The sequence below is a fragment of the Lepisma saccharinum genome, chromosome 18 (genome assembly GCF_977018435.1).
Source record: "Lepisma saccharinum chromosome 18, izLepSacc3.1, whole genome shotgun sequence".
Classification (NCBI taxonomy): domain Eukaryota; kingdom Metazoa; phylum Arthropoda; class Insecta; order Zygentoma; family Lepismatidae; genus Lepisma; species Lepisma saccharinum.
This window is the reverse complement of record NC_139246.1, coordinates 23,190,203-23,212,195: the sequence shown is the minus strand read 5'-3', so window position 1 is coordinate 23,212,195 and position 21,993 is coordinate 23,190,203. Positions and strand designations below refer to the sequence as shown.

Here is a 21,993-nt window from a genome sequence, read left to right as displayed (position 1 = left end):
TTAAAACATGGTCACGTTTTTCTTTTCTTTTTTTGAGGAAGGTAGAAACCAGGAGGACCAGGGTAGAAAGATGAGGGTAGGTGAAAGTACAGGGTGAGTCAAAAGTCCCTGACCACCCCTTATAAAATTAAAGGGAGTGTAGATTTCAGCTATTGGTCATGGTAGTAATATGTTAGGCCTAGGGGGAAACAACTTGGTGCATGTCATGACAACGTCTGCCATCCTGGTGACCGCCATCTTGGATCCAACTTCATTTCTTTAAATGGGAAGGGGGGCATGTGGGGTATTTAAAGAAATGAAGTTGGATCGAAGATGGCGGTCACCAGGAAGGCAGACGTTGTCATGACATGCACCAAGTTGTTTCCCCCTAGGCCTAACATATTACTACCATGACCAATAGCTGAAATCTACACTCCCTTTAATTTTATAAGGGGTGGTCAGGGACTTTTGACACCCAGTGGTGGGGCGCGCCATAAATCCACCTCACAAGGTGAAATTTTACTGTGAGCCACCACTATGTCCCATGCTTATTTATATAGCCAAAAGTCGCTGGACACCCATGTGAACGTGGCGGTACTGTCATGATCTGGGCTGTTTTTTCTGTTTTGGTCAATGGCAACATGAACAGTGTTGTTTAAGACATTTTAGACAATAGAATGATGCTCACACTGTAGCAACAGTTTGGAATAGGCCCTTTTCTCTATCAGCACGATAATGTCCCTGCCCACAAAGCAGGGTCCATTGCATCGTGATTTGAGGACAATCAGGTGGATTTGCTTAGCTGGCCCGCTCAGAGCCACGACTTGAACCCCATAGAACATCTCAAGGATGATCACGAGCGTCGGTTGCGTGCCAGACTCACTCGATCCAAAAACACCCATGAACTATTCAGGAGGCTACAGAACAACTGGAAAAAAAAATCCACCAGCGATACCAGAATTAAGTGGAAAGCCTGTCCCGAAGGGTAAAAGCTGTAATAATAGCAAAGGTAGGACCGACATTTTATTAGTTATCTGGCTAGTGTTTGTCGAATGAACAGGGCCTCCCCGATGGCGCAGTGGTAGCGTCGTCGCCTTGTAGTCAAGGGGTCCCGGGTTCGATACCCGGTGGAGGCACATGGCACAGTGGTTCGGATCCCACTTTAAACCGTAGGTCCAGTCCCGATTAGCCTTACTGTGCATAAAGTGGACTTAAAACACCAACTCAAACCAACTCGAATGAACAGCTCTGGGTGTCCGGTGACTTTTGGCTATGTAGTGTAGAACGTTTAGAATGTAAGACTTGCATGAAACCTGTAGCAACAATACCTAGCCGTATCTGATGGTTGCACAAAGGTGACAATATCTGGAACCCAGTATGATTCAATTTTCTTCATGTTGAGGTTGTTACACCGGCACATCCCAACCTCCTGAAGAAGTAAACTTACCCATTGGCTAGGTTTTGTTGCTACAGGCTTCATGCAAGTCTTGATGACATTCTCGTGCATTTGTGCCACGGGCCATCTGGATTTTGATCCACAATCGCTGTTCTATCTTTGTAAACATGTTTTATGGCATCACACAAAATGGTGTCCATTTGAACCTTGTACATACACAACAGCACGCACTCGCTGCACCGACCACTTTTGGTACTCCACGCATCGACATGGACCCGAACTGACAATGCTGACAGTCTGAAAGCACATGCACGGTGTTATCGCCTCTTCCAGACAGTGTTGCCTACATATATACATTTTAACTTGGGCGATCTTTTGATAAAACAGTTACATCTGCTCCCCCCCCCCTATTGCTCAACTTGTTCCTGCTCATTGTTATATTGTTGTTATCTAGGCACGACGTCAAGAGGGCGCTGAGAATGCCGATGGGGAGAAACAGGCTGAACCTGAGGAAACAAAGCAAGACGCCGCAGAGGTTCCTGATCCAAAGGCCGAAGCTGAGGCGCCTCCCCCAGAGCCTGAGCCTAATGCAGAACCACCTGTCTCTCCTACATCAGAGTCTGAGGCCACCCCTGAAGGTAGTCGAAATGTGGCAATTTATATTTCAAGGTCAATGTACACAACACTTAATGCGATGACGTGAATTTTACTTTTCGCCTTGTCAGTAAGGTTTTTATGAATACAGTACCTAGATAGAGCCAATACTAACCCATAACAACTTTAGTGAATCTAGATGGCAACACTGCGGAGAAGACCTTGAAGTAGACAAACTTCTAGCCAGTCTTTTCCTCTGCAGTGCTGTCAGCTAGAAAGTAGCTAAAGAGTTAAGGCTTTCAATTTAGGGGTGCAATAGACTCTCTTTCCCAGAAATTCTTGTATTTGTTCATCAAATGACAATATGAATGATTTCTTAATATATTCTTTCTTTCTTTCTTAATAGGCAACTAGAATTTATTTTGTGTGTAACTCATGCATATATAAAATAGCGTTCATGTAATATTATTTTAAGTTGGTGCTACTCCTAACGCTATCTAGATTGAAAATGTCTGATTTTCGAGTAGGACACTATTTTTTGAAGGCATCAACAGTAGAAAGCCCAGGCATCTCGCGACACGCTAGGTGAAAGAAAAATACTTTTCCTGTGTCGCCTCAAAATAGATACTAGCATGGATGGATAGTTTAAAAACTAACGGAATTTCAAACTTAAAGTTGACAGAGAAGAAACTTAAAGTTAAGGCCTTAAAAATATTTTGAGATTTTTGTTTGTAATATTGCCAGGTCAATGCACTAACATCGTCTAATATTTGTGAGAATCTTAGGTTTCATATCGATAATATTGGCAAGTCAATGGGCTAAAACTGCTATATCAATATCAAGCCAATCCTGACCATTGTTCTAAATTCCCTTCAGGTACATCATAGCACTGTACTGAGGCTAGGAGGTGTAAAAGTTGCAAACAGTGAATGTTCTATGATTAGTAGCTGGGTGAAGTACCCGATATGAGTTCTGATTCGCCCTTTTTTATATACTAGGCAAAACTATGTACTTTATTCTGGAGTATTTCAATGAAGAAGGTTCGATTTTTTACCGCTAGATGGCCATACTTTGTTATTTTCCACACGGTCGAAAGCAAAGCCTCGAACCCAGCTACCACAACGCGAGAAGCTGTACGAAAAATTGTGAATTGAAGGACAGTGCGTCGTTTTGTTTGAAAAGTAATATTTCAGCATAATACAATATTTCGTTTAACAATCAAGTATATTAAGTTGCAAGAAGTTAAGAACAAAATATTGTTTTGGGTAAAAACACTTGAAATATGCTATGATTGTCTATTGATGGCTTCTCTGATCTCTAATGTTGCAGAAAAACCGGCTGAGTAAGCAATACGCAGGAATGAAGAACAGTTCATTGGTTGCTGAACCGAGGTCATAGACAAATATGAACCTATGAATATGCACATTATCTTGACTATTTTTCATCTCTTGTATTGTGGAAAATAAATGATGATTTTCACAAATTATACCTATGTATTGCAATTATTTACAAAGTTTAGTACAGTTGTGTCATTACTAATCTGTGTTTATTTATTTAGAGTTTATTTTCGGTTTTGGTTCAAGAATTAAACAGGGTGAATGGTTAACAAGTTTTAAATTGATTGATTCATTTGATTTATTTCACTTTACTTTTCTGTCACGTTTGACCGATTTGATTTTTGGAGGATTTAATATACATTATAATGGTACTTTTTCTTCTACCAGTGTCTGGCTCACTTACCAGATCGTCCAGCACCAGCACTCACTAACAGAAAAATCATTACCAGTAAAATCACAACCACAAGCACCAAAAACATCACCATAACTTGCAGCACCAGCTCTGGGGGCAGCACCAACCACTTCCCAATCTTCTGACACTTGCCTAAACATCTGCAAAGAAACAAACATAAAATACAGTAAATTTCAATGTCGATGTCACGTATATATACAGAGTTGAATTCAAAATTTATTTCAACGGTCATTTGCCGTACATTTACGGAGTTAACAATCCTGAGTAATGTTTGGACATCGTACTTCCTCATACTGCCACTAGATGGTGGGCAAATGCTCATAACGGTTCTGTTCGCGTCGTTGTCTGATAGCGATATGCTTGCTTCCCTTTTCTACAGTGCCGGCGATTAAGGGGGGACGAGGGGAGCAGATGCCCCCCAATTTTCGCCACTTTTGCCCCCGCACTATGCTACAGAGGGAAATATACTGTCTTTTCCCCCTAGTTTTGGCACCTTGCGCCCCCCCCCCCCCAGTTTTGGGACCCAATCCCCGTTACTGCATGTCATATATCTTATCAACTTTTTATGTTTAGTACATTTCATATCATTTATGATGAAACGTCCAAGGTAGTCATGTGGTTATAATATAACATATCATATATCAAAATGAAGAGGAAGAATCAAACTTTTCAACAGTGTATAATACATATATTTTACATTATTAGTTTTGAGATATGATTTTTTAAAATGTAGTGGAAATGGTCAGCATTCTTGGGACCGAAAGCGACTTGGAGGTCAGCACTCTAAGTGTTAATGGTATTTTAATATGTTTTTCATGTTTCAAATAAGACGTAAAAATGTGATGTGAAATTCTACCCTAACCTGGTCTCTTTGAGACACACTAACTTCCTAAAAATGTAGTTTCTCTCTTTGAGATACTAACATAGTTTGTAGGAAACTTCTATATATGCATGTTAAATATAATATGTACTGATACTTCAATGTAGGCTTATATCAACGTGCAGACAAAGAACTACAGGAAGATGATGCTAATGTCTTTTAAGAAGAGTGGTCGGGTGGGGTCTCGATAACCCTTGCCTACATAAGTGGTCTGCCTATTCAAGGTTTCTTTGAAAAAGCAGACAATGGTGTGACGCTGACTCTGTGTAGCTCATAGCAGTATTGTATTAGGCATCCAATAAAGTTCTGTCGGATTTTGACCTCTGCAGGAAGAAGGCCAGAACATGAAGTAAGACGTACGCGGATAATCAGAAATAGTGCCGATCAGCAGCAATAACATAACAGACCATAGATCCCACGGTGGTAGAACTCAGCGGAAAGTGAACTAAGGAAGTCATCCAGTGTGTGGTTCATCTCGTTAAGATCTCAGAACTGTCGTCTCTTCAGATGGTTATCTAACAAATGGAATAAATGTGCAATGTGCGGGAAATATGGCGGCTGCATTAACGTTCCCCAACCAAGTCGAATAATAGTGTCACGGGTGACAGTAGCAACATGAGACCAGGCGTTGTCTTGAAGCGCAAGAACCAAAGCACGTTCGCCAACACCTCCATTAGCTTGGAGGTGCTAGCAAGTGGTTTCTGCACTGCAATTGAATGCTTCTCCTAATGGCTCACATCTTTGGCCATTATCGGCCTCAATAACCGCCTTGAGTAGCTCATTGTCTATGCTCTATGACTTGCGGACGTACGTGTTGCGTTTTGGAGGTATCCGTCACCCTTTTACTGTCCGCTCATTTACAGCATCCCTAACGAATTCATGGCATATTTTTCTTCCCGTTTCACCACCGTTTGTTCCCTGTTTCAATTCGTAAAGCATAGAGTCCCGTATAACGCTGTTTACAGTTCGCACGTTTGACCATCTCTCACTGACGTACCTGCTGAACTGTGGCGACCAGAACCGGCAGGCTACAAGAGCAAATACTCACTAAAGCTTGACGGCCACTGAGACGTGAAGAAACGCAGCAACAGACCCATTTCCGGCGTGTCAGTGGGCAATAAACTTTTAAATAACCTGCAGACTTCTGGCACGGAAATTCCCGCTTCGGTTCCTCGCGTTTCGCTGTAGTGGGCGTTACACCATTCGATTTCAATAAAAGCAGACAACAGACGTTCTGTAGCCTTGTTTCTACGAATTTCCCCGAGTCTCAGTGGGCATTAGGCTTAGCACGATACCTTCCTCTTATCAGACTCCCCTCAGCATGTAGTGCCATCCTGTGGAAAGGTGACGTCATCTACGGCAAAGCTTCCGCTGATGATCACGTCCTCAAAGCGTCCTAGTACTTTGTCTTTGGTTATTTTATGTCGGTTTTCTTCAACTTTTAGCTAATCGCGACGACGAGGATGATGGACGATTGGATGAAGTTCATCAAGGAACATTTTACAAGGACGCTCAAGCCGGAGATCAAACCTGGGACCTTTGATGACGAGATTGTTGACACCGTGCAACTTCTTGTCTTCTAGAAAAGAGTAAAGGTGTTGTAATGAGTTTTTTTAACCAACTCACACTATAAGTGAGAACGTGCTTTGTATCAGTTGCGGGATATATTTCTCATATTACGTTCTATCAACTGCATACCGTATATTCTTGTCCTCTGCTATGAAACATTCTGAAACCCGCTGTAACATTACAAGGAAAGGTTGCTATCAATAACATTGATCTACTTTTCATCCCGCTGTTGTTCCAAATCTTTAAGTATTGGTTTGCAGGTGTCAGTGATATCTGAATGGTATGTATCATAGAGGTTAGAAATGAATTCTACAGGATGTCTCAAAAGTCTCCATGCAAAGAAATAATGTTCTTTCTTGGCAGGCGAGACGCTAAGATATTATTTAGCCGTGACAAGCGCATCAACCTACACGTATTGGCCTGTGTCAAACTCTGGAAGGCTGCAACACCGAGTAAGTGAAATTTTATTTTAAAGTGGCATCCCTTATGTATGGAGCGTTTGGACACCCTGTGTTATCTGTCCGCCATTACCATCACGTGCTTGTGGTGGAATACATTTCCTTGTAATTCGTATGTAGTATCGTATAATACCACGACCTTCAAAGAATCCGGACTCAGCAGGCACGGGAGTTAGTGGAAAATAAGCGATACCAGGAACGGCGGTTTGAGGAGAATAGTACCGGCCCAACGTTCGAAGATTCGAATCCCGTTCAAATAGCCCGGGAGAGAGAGCTCATGGCCAGTTATCTTACTATTACAAGCGGAGCGTGTCATCGAGTACTGGAAGCCAAGTATTGTGCCGGGAGTATACGAGTGCGAGCGACCGCATCAGCGAATAAGTGTTAGGAGGAGATAAAGTACGAAGCCACAAGAGAGGGAGAGAGGAAGCCATATCTTCAAGAATCAGCAGGTAACGTCCTTTCCGTTTTCTATATAACCATGACCCCGCCGGACAAGTCGATAGAAACTTGTGTAACCCTACTTTCGTGTTCGTTGTAGTAATTTCTCAGGGGTGAGCTCTACAGGGGGTATCAGAAATCCCTTACCGCCCCTTGTAAAATCCGCAGTGATGTATTTTCATGGAATTTGATATGGGCGATACATAATAGCCCTAGGGCGACACTTATTGGAGTATGTCACGCGGACGGCCGCCATCTTGGTTCCGCCATCTTGAATTCAACTCTTTTTTTATTTAAAATGATAGGTAGGACATGTGATACATGACCATAGGCTAGAATTTCGTCAGGATGATGTCAAATCAGAAATCGGATTTCATGTAACTTCATTTGGTGAAAAGTTATTGGCAACTGAAAGTGATGCTTACCTGTTACAGAATGTGCTCCACATGTTGTCCGTGTTGGGCAATGCACGTGTGTAGACGCTTATCCCAATGTCTCTGGACACCGAGAAAGGTATCTGATGAAATTTGCTCAAAGGCAGTCATGATACGTTGTTTCAGATGACGAAGATCACGAATTTTCACACCATACACCATAGCCTTAACGTGTTCCCAAAGGTAGAAGTTCATTGGCGTTAGGTCTGGTGATTGGGCAGGCCATTCAACGGGTCTACGTCGACGAACCCATGCCCCAGGAAATTGTTAATCCAGGTACTGACGCACCTGGACGCCATAATGGGGAAATCGGCAGCCACTGCACGGGCGCTTCTCCCACCCCACAGTTTGACGATCTGGATGCGTTCCTCAGTTGTTAACGGCATGGTTCAGCACCTCTAAAAACAGATAAACATCACTTACAGTTGCCAATAACTTTTCACCAAATGAAATTACATGAAATCTGATTTCAGATTTGACATCCTGACGAAATTCTACCCTATGGACATGTATCATATGAACCACCTATCATTTTAAATATAAAAGTTGAATTCAAGATGACGGAACCAAGATGGCAGCCGTCCGCTTGAAATACTCCAAAAAGTGTCGCCATAGGCCTATTATGTATCGCCCATATCAAATTCCATGAAAATACATCAGTGCGGATTTTACAAGGGGTGGTAGGGGACTTCTGATACACCCTGTATTATAGTTATAAGGATACCTCTCCAATAACATGCCAGCGAGTGCTTCAGGCTTGCATAGTTTGAATAACGATCCCTAGTAACCTGTAGAGTTTACACGGTATAGTGCAGTGGTTCTCAAACTGTGGTACGCGTACCCCCAGGGGTACATGAACGACTTGAAGGGGATACGCGATCAACCCGGAAGAAAAATGTCGGTAATACCCACACGACAACATTTTTCTGCAGGTGTGTAGCGCAGACTTCATAGCTTTAACACTGAACAAGAAATTTAGGCTCATCTTGTCACTGACACTCTTTCATATACTTTCGAATAAAATACTCGTTCTTTATCTATAATGGATTAAATTTGGAGCCAAATCTCCGCTTGAAAGTTCATCATTAGAGCCCGGAAGTTCAGGCATTTATTTTCGTTAAAATAGGCAGGCAAAAAGGCATTTATAATGTGGAAAATAGGCACTAAAAATGAAAAAAAGGCAAAATAAACAAAAAAGGCACATTTGGAAGTCGCTTACTTATACCTATAATTTCTGGCAAAATGTTAAAATCTACATTGGGAAGAGCATTTCAATTTTCACCAAATTCACGCACGTAACCATGTAACTTACCACTTAATGGCACACTAAATTTCGGCATGATGACAACTACACGATCCTTTCCCTCCAAAGTGCAGAACTAAACTAAAGATAGAGAACTTAATTTTGGAATGCATGCAAAGGCCATTGGGCATTAGTGCTGTTTCTTTTCAATAACGTCCTGACACGGACGCTGGACGTGATGACGTAATTGTGTAGATGTTCTGCAACAGGTTTTCAGCAGTCAATCATGCACAAGGAAATGTTAACCGAAAGGCAATATCCTAAGTCAGCATGAAATACTTTTCTCTCATACTTTTCTCCTTCAGCAATGTTAAAACATGCGTGAGTTCAATATTACTTAAATGAAGCGAAAATTTTTCACATAATAAACGGAAGAAAAATAAATGCCAACAACGTTTTCTTGGGAGAAAATAATTTATATACACACTTTTTTTTAAAAAAAAAAAATGGTCCAATTTCATTGAAAAAGGCAATAAAAGGCATTATAATTAAAAATAGGCAATGGGGTCCCAAATAGGCAAAATAGGCAAAATGAAAAGGCTTCTAAAAGATTCGAAACAACATAAAAAACGTATATCCGGAAAAAATTATCAATATATCCAGTAGATAAAAAGAGGCATTTTGCCAAACTTCCGGGCTCTATTCATCATAAACATCATAAAACTGTGTCAGGTTATGCAGGCACATTCTTCTCATTAGAAACTCTGAGGATTTACAATAAAAAAGACTCCAAAATTGTGTTCACAGTTTAAAAACTTATTTTTGTTCTTCATTTTTCACCCACTAACTCTGGAAAAGTACAAGAAAAAATATTTTTTTATGTATACTTCTTAGCATACACGTGTTTCAAATTTTTATTTTTGTAACTAATTAAGAAGGTTGTAAACCTAGGAACACCCAATAAAATAATAAATGTAGGGTTCTGTTTCTTGTTTACCATCTCCCCACATACAGCCCAAATGTCATTTTGCTCTATTGCAGATACATGCCTCGAACATATCAAAAACGCATCACCAATCAGGCAGCCAAAAAATTCCCCAAAACCCACTATTCGGAAAAAACCTATGGTAAAATACATTACAAGTTTAGTTACGACTAAATAGTACAATGAGAAGAAAAGTTTGAGAACCGTTGCTATAGTGCATTAGAGTCATTCCATGCGAAATCAACACAGCCTTTGACCTGACCATCTCCGATTTTCATGAAATTTGGAAAATTGAAACTATGCATGGAACTTAGTAACTATGGAAATTTTTAGTTTCGTGCGTCTTGTAATTGTTAAATTATTCAAGGTCAAAGTTAGCATAAATTGCCCTTTTTGAGCCCGCTTAGCTATACTAAATCTGCTGTAACTCCGCCACTATTTCGCCTAGGAAGCTCAAATAAAGCTTATTGTACAGGGAATTGAACAAGCTTTCCAGTGATATATAACAAGCCTACCTTTGGATAAAAATATAATTTTGTCACGTGATCTTGACCTTTGACCTTGAATATCTCAAAACATGTCATCACCAAAAATCGTGAAAAAAATATATTTGGTCCCTCATACCATACTCTAAAACATATCAAAAAATCATTCTGGGACTGCAATGGGATCAGAAGATACAATATAATATGTGTAACTATGTGACTGATAACAGCCCGATTACATGAACTATGAAGAGTCAAATGTCCCTTAACACCCCCTACAAAATGTGAAGGAGTTATCCTGGGTATAATTGGTCATGAAAGAAATAGGTCAGGCACAGGGAGATCCCTAGCCGTGTGTGTCAAGCGCAGATCCGGCATATTGTTGACCGCCATATTGAATTCAACGCAAAAAATTCAAAGGAAAGGGGGTGATGTGATATATCAAATCAGGCTAGATTTTCACGAGAAATGAAGTGACGAAGGATTTTCCAACGTATCTTACGCCAGCAAAAAGTTATACACATATCTTTCACTTACGATATATGCACATTATAATGTTGTCAATGTTCCTGTGAGCACACTCGTTGACGTCTTTCACACTCACATAGAACATTTGGCAATGTAGCATGTGCAACAACATCGCAAGCAGCAACTATGCCTTCTCTCAGATGGTCAATATCAGGGACTTTTAGTGCATGCACCATTCTCTTAAAATGTTTCTGAAGGTAAAAGTCCTCCTAAGATGTTAGATCTGGGGAATGTGCAGGCCTTTTAATAGATCCTCGTGTGCCCATCAATCTACCTAGAAAATTACCATGAAGAAATTTCGAAAATGTCTACATAGTGTGGTCACACTCTGTCCTGTTTCAAAGCTCTCGAAAAGTGCCATATCCCGTAAGCAAGGGTGAAAAAACCTGTTCACTTAACAAATCCAAGAAGCCCTCACCATTTAAGGTTCCGTTGTTGAATATGGACCAACCATTTCCGTTCGCCATACATTATACCACATAATTAGCTTACCAGCAACAACCATTCGACTGAGCAAATCACAGGTATTGCATATTATTTTTATTAATTTAACGTGAACATAAAAATTTGCCTCGTCACTGAAGAATTTTTCATTCCAAAGGAAGTGTCACGTAATTGTTTGAGATACTTTTCCCAATATTCTTCACTATTCAACTATTTGGTGAATATAGCTGATTAAAATCATATGCAATGGTGCGTATACTTCTTTCTCTCCCAAGATGTCAGCGGATCTCGATGAGTTCCTAACACGTTAGGAGCATTCCAATGCTTTGTTTTTAACACCTCGAAAAGGAGAAAATGGTTACAAGCATGCACTAATAAATTTTTGCTGGTTAAATATATGTTGGATAAACCTTCGTCACTTCATTTCTCGTGAAATTCTAGCCTCATTTGATATATCACATCACCCCCTTTCCTTTGAAATGTTTGCGTTGAATTCAATATGGCGGTCAACAACATGCCGGATCTGCGCTTGACACACACGGCTAGGGATCTCCCTGTGCCTGACCTATTTCTTCATGACCAATTATACCCAGGATAACTCCTTCACATTTTGTAGGGGGTGTTAAGGGACATTTGACTCTTCATAGTTCATGTAATCGGGCTTTTATCAGTCACATAGTTACACATATTATATTGTATCTTCTGATCCCATTGCAGTCCCAGAATGATTTTTTGATATGTTTTAGAGTATGGTATGAGGGACCAAATATATTTTTTTCACGATTTTTGGTGATGACATGTTTTGAGATATTCAAGGTCAAAGGTCAAGATCACGTGACAAAATTATATTTTTATCCAAAGGTAGGCTTGTTATATATCACTGGAAAGCTTGTTCAATTCCCTGTACAATAAGCTTTATTTGAGCTTCCTAGGCGAAATAGTGGCGGAGTTACAGCAGATTTAGTATAGCTAAGCGGGCTCAAAAAGGGCAATTTATGCTAACTTTGACCTTGAATAATTTAACAATTACAAGACGCACGAAACTAAAAATTTCCATAGTTACTAAGTTCCATGCATAGTTTCAATTTTCCAAATTTCATGAAAATCGGAGATGGTCAGGTTAAAAATTGCACATATCTGTGTTGATTTGGCATGGAATGACTCATTATATACTTCGGAATATAAACTTTAAAATATTGTTTTCAAGTACACTTTTTGAACAGGTGAGGACAGTGTCATCATCAAGAACTGAACCTTCACCCTGTTGACAGCCACCAGCAAAAACAGTTCGTGCATATTGTATTGTTTCGACCAGTAAACAATTCATCTGCTTACAAAACCTTTGGACGCTATTGCATCAAAACAGAAGAAGCCTCCATATCATTTGACTTATTGGACTAGAGAATATAGGTCTCGGTACACAAATATCTAATGACATGATAATGTATACAATACAAATAAGTCATGAACGTACCTGGAAAAATATGATGATGAAAATAATGGAAAACAGTAGTCTTCTTGATATATTTACTTGCATATCTGTAATGTGAAAGCAATATTATAATGTGCAAAATTTTTCTTAAGAACTAAAATCCTCCGACACAAATTCAAAATTTCAGTTCTTATCTAATCAAAAATTCAAAAGCTTTCCTAAACTGAACACCACTAAGTCAAGCAACAGTTTCCATTGTCATATTCGTACTCAGCAGCTTCCAATAATATTAAAGTTGAAGTAATTTGGTTTCCGAACTCTTTCAGGTGTAGACCAGTGTAATCTGCTTCTATCTGGAAACTGCACCTTACTTCTTCTTTAAATGGTAGGTAGTTAAGTAATAAATAAATACAATAAGAAATGTGTAATAAAAATAACAAAATATAAATAAATAAAGAATGTAAGGAAATATGCAATAATATATGTAATGATGCAGTAAAATAATGTATAATATCTAGGTTACTAATTTTCTTGCTGCAGAACCTTACATTTGTGGATCTGTAAGTTTTTACCTATTTATAGGATTGCACAAGTATTTTATACCTCAAGCAGAAAATCCTTTTTACGCGTAAATATCGAACCCTATATACACACTGGCATTCCTTAAACCGACGGTATTGCCGCAGCAACATAAATATTCCATCTGTCACGGTCATGGACAAGATCAATCAACTCTTCACCATCCTTAACAGTTTCCTTCAGGTACCTCTTAATAGTTCATCCTCGTCCTGAAGACCTTTCTGCAGGTTTGTTACCTTCAGGCTTCCCAACAAGTAGGGGGACCGCCCCGATGGCGTAGCGTTGTCGCCTTGTAATCAAGTGGTCCCGGGTTCGATACCAGTTGGAGACACATAGTGGTTCAGATCCAACTTTAAACTGTAGGTCCAGTCCCAATTAGCTATACTGCGTATAAAATGATCTTAAAACATCAATTCAATTAATCAATCAATTCGCAACAAGTAGATCTGAAATTTGTAGATAGTATCAAGACCAAATTCTTTTCGATCAAGTTTTGCTTTTTAATTTGTTGTGTTTGTACGATGCAAGTCCATCCACGGCTTGCATTATTTAAACTTTCTGAAGAGGCTTATTGCCCCCATTTTTTAAATTTGAAGTAAGGGTTTTAGATAGGAGGTTTTCCCCCCATATATTGAAGGGGGAAAGGGCCACACTTGCCGACGAACCCAAAAATTTTAAATCACTCAATCAATTGAGTGCTAATTGAGATTCAAGAGACAAACCTTTGTGGAAAATGGATCACACTGAACGAATTCACACTTTCCACTGACACTTATTACTTTTTATCTGATAACATGCTTAAACATAATAATACTTTATTGAAGCAGTACCGGCCAAGCAGTGACACTGGCAGCCTGTTAGATGCAGGGTGCAGCAACTCGCCTGAAGCGATGTGTTTTAATTATTCTATTGATTGATTTGGTGTTTTAAGTACACTTTATGCACAGTAAGGCTAATCGAGGCCGGACCTACAGTTTAAGGTGGGATCCGAACCACTACGAGCCTCCACCGGGTAACGAACCCGGGACCCCGTGATTACAAGGCTACGACGCTTTCACTGCGCCATCGTGGAGGTCTAAATCGATGTGTTAAATATTGTTATGTCTATCGAATAAAGATTTCGTGAGTTTTATGGACGGTGCGTTGCATTAATTTCTGATCCAGTCTGTCTACAGTGTATCAAAGACTTTATCGTTTCTCAACAGGAAAAAGTAAATGGCAGATCTAGGTTTGAACTTGTAACGTGTGGTTGCATATATACAGGAGCATTTTGCAGCTTTTGTGGATTTGTACGAGGAATGATCGTAAAATAGAATACAAAGCCTGTAAACTCCATTAGGTATTCATTAGATGAATACAAACGGACTCACGTGAAAGGACACTTCATACCTCACTTCTCAACATAGCCCCTCCCCGGTTCAGGCATTAACCCCAGCGCTACAAGAGGTTATTGATGCCTGTCTCATAGAACTCGGGGTCCTATTGTCGGAGCCCAACCCATGCTTCGTGCCTGATATCATCCGAGTGAAACAGGCGTCCTCCGAGATGCTTCTTCAAAGCAGCAAAAAGATGGTAATCGCTCGGAGCAAGGTCCGGGCAGTATGCTGGATGATGACACACATGCCACCCAAAACCCGCCAGGCCAGGACGTAAGCATTGTGCTCCGACAACAGGACCCTTAGTTCTATGAGACAGGCATCATGAACCTCTTGCAGCGCTGGGATTAATACCTGAACCGGGGAGGGACTTTGCTGAAAAGTAGTGTATGGAGTGTAATATCATGTGACACCGTTTGTATTCGTCTAACAAATAAATACCTATTGGAATTTACAGGCTTTGTATTATTTTTCCCGATCATCCCTAGTAACATCGAAAGGGATAGAGCAGAACGTTACAAGAAGAAATGATCTGTTCTCATGTTCTATACATTATGTAGAGCTCAGCCGGTAGGGCGTCTGACTACCATGCGAGAGATCCGGGTTCGATCCCGGCGGGGAAGAACTTAGATTTATTCCACCTGTTCAAGCGGCACTGGAGCCTACTACCCAGTATAAAGTAGGTGCCTGGTGGAAACTCTGGAGGGTAAAGGCGGCCAGGGGCGTGGTGCTGATCACATCAACCCCACCTTCGGCCGTGATCAAGAAACTGTGGGGCCCTAACTCTACACCTCCCATACGCCTTCATTAGTGTTGCCCACGGGACGAGACGGGACAGGCTTTTAAAAATTCGAGACGAGACGAGATTGACCATGTGTCATAAGACAAACGAATATTTTCGAGACGAGACAGCCTTTCCAGGAGACTCCACGAGACGAGACAGGCCAAAGTCTCGTCTCGTGGACAACACTAACCTTCATAGCGTGGTGCAAAGCACAGGGGAGCACTTTACTTGTTTTTTGTGAAATTATGCACCAATATTTGTGCATACTTTCATACAACATATTTTTTTTAAAAAAAATTGAAAGAACAAGTGAAAGTCAGAATTGTTCTCACACTATAACATAGGCACTGAAAACTTTACTCACCTACGCGATTGGCTGTCGGAATAATGCTTTGAAGTTTGGAATCCACTGAAGCGAGTCTTATCTTTATGTTGCTTCCTGAGAGATTGTATAAGCATATGAAATATGCTCCCACTGGGAACAGCGTCGTTCCTGATATACTGAAGAAAATGTCATCATGCGGTGCATAGGTTTGATAAGACACGTGTACACACGTGCATTCCTTAATACATACACTCTGTCCCGGGCATCACTGGAGCAAGCGAACGAAAACAAGTCTCTGCCAAAGTTATGACGCGAGACGGTTGCACCAATGGACTCCGTTAGCGTGACGTCACAGCAGACGACGAGCTGGGACTGAGTCTAAACAAATGAAAAGGTGATTTTTTTCCTATTCAAATGCATTGAGTTTCCCATTGCAAAGGGTAACTTTAAGAATCATGACTGCAGTTACGAGACAAAAATGTGATGTGTGTCGTACATCAATGTAAAGATGAGATTTCGGTGAATACGTACAGTATATAACATACGGATACCTTACTGATGAGAATGTAAAGAATAAGTGGGAGTTGGAAAATGAGTAAAGCAAATGTCAGAAAGGAATCCGATCCGGAATCGCAGCTGATGGGCTCCTTCGGTTTAATCGCTTAAGGCTGCTGGGTTCCCATCATCCCTAGCGGCTGCGTGACCGACTTGAGATCGCGTGAGCTTCGGGCCGGCTTCGGCTGTCCTCGGAAGTGGAATGTTTTGAAAATGCACGATTTTCTTACTCCGGTTATTCTTTACCTTATTCTCTGTAAGATATGTGTGATATTTAGACGTATTCCCCGAAATCTCATCTTTGCATTGATGTACGATACGCATTATATTTTTGTTTCATTACTGCTGTCACAATAATTAAAACTACCCCTTCCGATGTAAAATCCCATTGATTTGAATAGGAAGAAAATGCATTTGCCCGTTGTTTAGACTCAGTTCCAGCTCGTTGTCTGCTTGTGACGTCACCACTAACAGAGGCCATGAACACGTGAGAGGGAATGGGATTACGTGGAGTGGGGGAAAGCCTTCGCAGCAGTGTATTCCGCTTCGTTCTACCCACTCGATTCCCCCCTCTTCTCTGCCGCTATGTGCGGTTCAGCTCCACATATTCCGGGATAGAGTATAGGTTTGAATTTGTTTTAATCAGAAAACTTACAGCTTCAAGGGTTAAAAGCGTGGGATATGGCACCCATGATTTTACAGGTAGCAACCTCTCACCTATAGGAGTTCCCATCACACATCTTGTTTGTTCAGAATATGGCCTCTCCGATGGCGTTACGAAACATTTTTGCCTTGTAATCAAGAGTTCCTAGGTCTCAGTCCCTGTTCCCTGATGGAGGTATTGCACAATGGTTCAATTGATTGATTGAGTTTGTGTTTTCAGTCCACTTTATGCACAGTAAGGCTAATCGGGACTGGACTTACAGTTTAAAGTGGGAACCGAACCACTATGTGCCTCCACCGGGTATCGAACCCAGGACGCCTTGATTTCAAGCATGTCGTTTCCACCGCGAATTCCCCTTTCGCCCAGTATCGAAGAACTTGTTTTATTGGCCCAAATGATAACCCGCGCCAGAACGGAAGTACCGTTTCGCCCAGAGGGAAATGTGAAAGTAAAAATCTCCATCGTGTAGAGCCACGTGTCCTTTCTCTTTACACCCCACCTATAACCTAACCTAACCTAACCTTACTGGATAATACTATTGTTGATATTGTACTGTGTATTCTTATGTACATGTATCTGTATTTCTGTTATTAATGTATTAAACAATACGACAAGGTTCCCCTTTGGAAGCTACACCTGATTATCTGGTTTTATACTTTCACATTTCCCTTCACATTCAAACCAGCTTTTAAAAATTCCCTCTGGGCGAAACGGGACTTCCGTTACTGATCGTGTTATCACTTGGGTCAATAAAACAAGTTTTTCGGTACTGGGCGAAACGGGAAGAAACGACCACCGCGCCATCGAGGAGGTCAGCACAATGGTTCGAATCCAAACCGTACATCTAATAGCGATTGACCTATCTGAGCGTAGCGTGTTCGCAAGAGCCACCAGTAAGTGTAGAAATTAAAGTGAAAATGCGAAGAAGCGAGGCAGGTAATCAATGGAAGCGACAAAGTTGCGTCTTAACTTCTAGCTTGACTTTCTTCACTCTTGGTTCATATTATCTTGGAACTCGCAAACAAGTTTCCTATAATAACACAGGTCGACGTGAGTTCTGGGGTTTGGAAAGTAAGGTGTTTTCTTTACTAATTTGGCCACCCTGAACACGAAAATGACATCAGTTTTTTCCCATCACCTACAGTTTTCTCTGCACAGCTACCCTCTTTCGATCTACGTTACGGAGAGTCAAACAGTAGAGCATATGATGTGCATTGGAGTAGGAGAGAGTGGCCTAAGAGGAAAAACATGGTAGGGGGATCGAAGAACATCGTGAATGAGCATTTGGTTGACCCACAACACATTTCATGGCCTCCATTGCACATAAAATAAGGACTCGTGAAGCAACATGTGAAAGCTTTGGACAAAACAGGAAAATGTTTCCAATATCTAATGTAGGCTATTCCCAAATCCTTCAGCTGCAATATTGAAAGAAGGGATATTAGTTGAGCCGGATAGACGTAAGTTGATGTCTGATGAACAATTCGAAAGTACAATGACGGAACTCGAACAGCATGCTTGGAGAAGTTTAAAACATGTTGTGCGTCATTTCCTTGGCCAGAATAGGCACCCTGAATACAAGAAAATAGTGGAAGATATGCTACAGACATTTAAACAGTTAGGATGCAAGGTGAGCCTGACATTACATAATCTAATGTCACACCTAGACACTTTTCCATATAACTGGCTGACACGTCTGAGGATCATGATGAATGGTTCCATCAGAAGCATAAAACTCTCGAACATCGATATCAAGGTCGTTGGGGAATAAGCATGATGTGTGACTACTGCTGGTGTATCACACGTGAAGGAGAAGTGTCACACATCAGGCGCTCACTCACTAGAAGACGTCAACGAACGTAATACCTCCGCCTGGTAAGTTTTGAACGTCTTATTGCATTGTATATTGTGTGTGTGTTGTCTTCGGAGGCGGCCCTGAGTTGGACCATTCCTCCACATATAGTCTATATCACCCTATTCTAGCTTCTTGTAATATTATGTCTCTCATGTTGCCATTTTAACGTTTTAACTGTACCATTCTGCCTCCGTTTTCATGTACCTGCGTTCCGATTTCAGTTGGTACAGATTATGATGATGATTATGATGATTGTGCAAAAACGTGACGTGATGTAGAGAAACAGGAATCATTTTCGTGATCAGCACACTCGATTTATTCTGAAAATCATATTTTTATGCAGAACCCAGACAAAAAAGTCTAAATTTGTCGACGTGTGTGACCAGAGTTTCATTTGTACTTATTAGATTTAGGACACGTAGCATCCATTGATCTAGTCAAACCTTTGACAAAATTCTCACATGCTTCGGTAAGGAGATAGCAAATGTATAATATAGTCAAGGCAGCTTATGCGAATTTGATTTTATTTCATTTATATTGCTTCTGCCACTTTTGGCTAATCGCGAAGATAAGGATGAGTGATGATACGATGAAATGCATTCAGGCACACTCACAAATAGCACAGACCAGAATTCGAATACGAAACCCTGGCATATTATCTTTTCTATTTCCTATTGAAGAGTTCGTTCTTTTCGGAAGACAATCAGTAAATCCTGTATTGTTCACCCAGATAAAAGCTCCTGACAAATTCGAACTAAAGTGTCCAGTTAGGGGTTCAGTGAAAAAGAGGAGTTTACAGCATTCTTGTTGGAAAGCCTGATGGTAAGAGACCTTTAGGATGGCCAAGACGATGATGGAAGGATAACGTTGAGATGTACCTAAAGGAAGTAGGTAAGGATGGAAACGATTGGATTGATCTTGCCCAGGATAAGATTGGATTGATTTGATGTTTAAAGTCCACTTTATGCACAGTAAGTCTAATCGGGACTGGGCCTACAGTTTAAAGTGGGATGCCTCCACTTGCCCAGGATAGGGACAGATGGAAGGCTTGTGTTGCTGCAACCATAAACCTTCTGCTTTAAGAAGGCTAGAGACTTAGTTCGTTACTTCATAGTCACTTTGGACGAAAATGTTCCCCTTCCATCGTGCCAGAGCCCCTCGTGTTGTCTTCTTCTCAACTTTCCTCCATTTCTAAAAAAAAGCAACGATGATCAATATTACGTCTCTGCTTTTGCTGTGAGTAAAATGACGACGGATTGTTGAATAACGTAATATTTGGTTGTTCATCTTCCTTCATTGTGTGTCTCAATTCCTGCTGTTACGATTTGTTGCAGCAGAACAGACTCCAACTCAATAAATGCGTAAATCTCGTTTCAAGACCCAACAGAATGGAATAATAATTACAAATAGTAACTTTCATAATCTTTTATTATTTTCAATGGAAATTACATTTTAATACATTTTGTGGTGAAAGCGTCTGAGCAGCTAATACATTTGATATTGTCCGGGTGAAAGTTGCAATGACAACATTGTGAACTATATATATGTGTGTGAAATTGTACGGATTTAATATACACATCCATACACTCTCTACGAGAAGCATGACCGGTTGCACCAGCTCTAGAAGTCACATATCCTGAACAGTCTTCCGGTTTCAAATTGTCTAAAAGTCTGCCAAAATAATATATACTCTGTCCCGCATATCTCTGGAACAAGCGAGTGAAAACAAGTATTTGCGCAAGTAGTGACGCGAGACGGATCCACCAATGAACACTGGTATACGCCGCCTTGCTCCAGAGAGAGTTGGGACAGAGTATAGAGAGAGAATGTAAGGCCGTTCATGAGCTTTAACTTTGCGTGTGACGTTATCTACTCCTGCCAGAGAGAGAGGAAAGCGGGGAGATAGCTCCTGCTGAAGCTAGTGCACAACAGAGCTTGATCATGACTCACCAGCAAAAATACTGCTCCCCACTAGAGCTCTCGCCATGAAAACAATCCAGTCAAGGTCACGTCACCCACCTTCAGTGTTGCCAATAAGCAACAAGTTCCACCAATGAAATCGACCGCATACGAAATGCGCGAAGTGTCGACTGAGCAACTTAGGAGAAGTGTGACAACCCTGGAGAGCCAGGGGTGTGGAGGTAGCAAGTAAAAGCTCTGACCTTGACTGGACTATTTTCGTGGCGAGAAATTTTAGTGAGCTTACCAGGAAATTCCCAAACGATCAAAATCCCTCTTTCTCTCAACGACAAATTTTGATTTAAAAACTACACCAAACGCTGACTAGTAATACTCCCCCCTTTTTCTGGGTACACCACTAATATTGATTCTTTTATTTTCAAACTATATAAACTTTAATTAGAAGATATTCCTTCTTAACAAACAAAATTGAAAAAAAATCACCTGCAACGATACAGCTCATCAACACTGATACTGCTGTCAAAATAAGTTTTTTTAATTGTTTGAAGCAATTGACGTGCCTTAAAACTAGTGTTAGAATTTGAAATCAGTTTCTTTTTGTCAAAATTGGTTTTAAGCTGAAAAATTAGTTTCACGTTTTTTAAGAAATGTTTTTCTCTAAATAAGAAACCAGAATTGTCAAATAATTTGTACACATCCTATTCTTAAAAATATTAATTTTCTAATCATTGTTCGAAAGAAATTTATAGTATCAAATAGAATTGTTTCTTGTTGAAAACATTTTGTTCTGCCACAGAATATTTTCTTGGTTGCGAAATTTGTCAAGAAAGGTTTTATTTAGGTGCACCTCTATAAACTCTGTCTTTCTCTCTAACATTTGTAGAAATTTCATCCATACTTTGATAAATTAGAAAATAACGAATCTCAAGTCGAAATAGAAACAAGATTTTTAACTTGATACAATTAGATTGCCTCCTTGCACGGGTAGTTCGTCAGACTTAGAATTTTTTCAGACATTAACTTGTCAAGTTTCCAGGAAATTTGAATTCCACATCATAGTCAGCCTTTCCAGGGTATATTTCTAGATATTTGTCGGCCCCTCTACATAAGGATGAAAAGACAATAGTATCAGTAGAGTTGTTTCTAAGAATAATGCAAATACAAAATCAAGAAATATTACACCAAATAGTAAACAAACTAAATATATTTGTATGAGACGTGTCCAGTCAATGCCATAAAACATGTGATTATGCCCCGTAAAACCATTTTTAGCTGAAACAAAAGAAACGCGTATTTCTTCCTTTGGGCCCCACTATAC

The 21,993-nt window shown here is 40.4% G+C and overlaps 1 protein-coding gene and 1 long non-coding RNA gene across 4 annotated transcripts in view; one reads left to right on the top strand and one right to left on the bottom strand.

Annotated features, from left to right (window-relative positions):
• The window catches only part of LOC146002159 (uncharacterized), a 41,730-nt gene that overhangs the window by 4,823 nt on the left and 14,914 nt on the right, over window positions 1–21,993 (top strand). The window contains exon 3 of the mRNA XM_083139877.1: window positions 1,830–2,013. Coding sequence (XP_082996003.1) covers window positions 1,830–2,013 — 184 coding nt within the window. The remainder of the gene's footprint in view (window positions 1–1,829; window positions 2,014–21,993) is intronic.
• LOC146002470 (uncharacterized) overlaps window positions 3,303–21,993 on the bottom strand; it is a 29,160-nt gene continuing 10,469 nt past the window's right edge. The window contains exons 3-4 of one of the 3 annotated variants that reach the window (XR_014443715.1): window positions 12,660–12,724; window positions 3,303–3,858 (exon numbers count right to left, since the gene is read on the bottom strand). This is a non-coding gene — a long non-coding RNA (uncharacterized LOC146002470). Of the gene's footprint in view, window positions 3,859–12,659; window positions 12,725–21,723; window positions 21,777–21,993 lie in introns of those variants that run through there. The other 2 variants (XR_014443714.1, XR_014443716.1) reach the window with 2 other exon arrangements.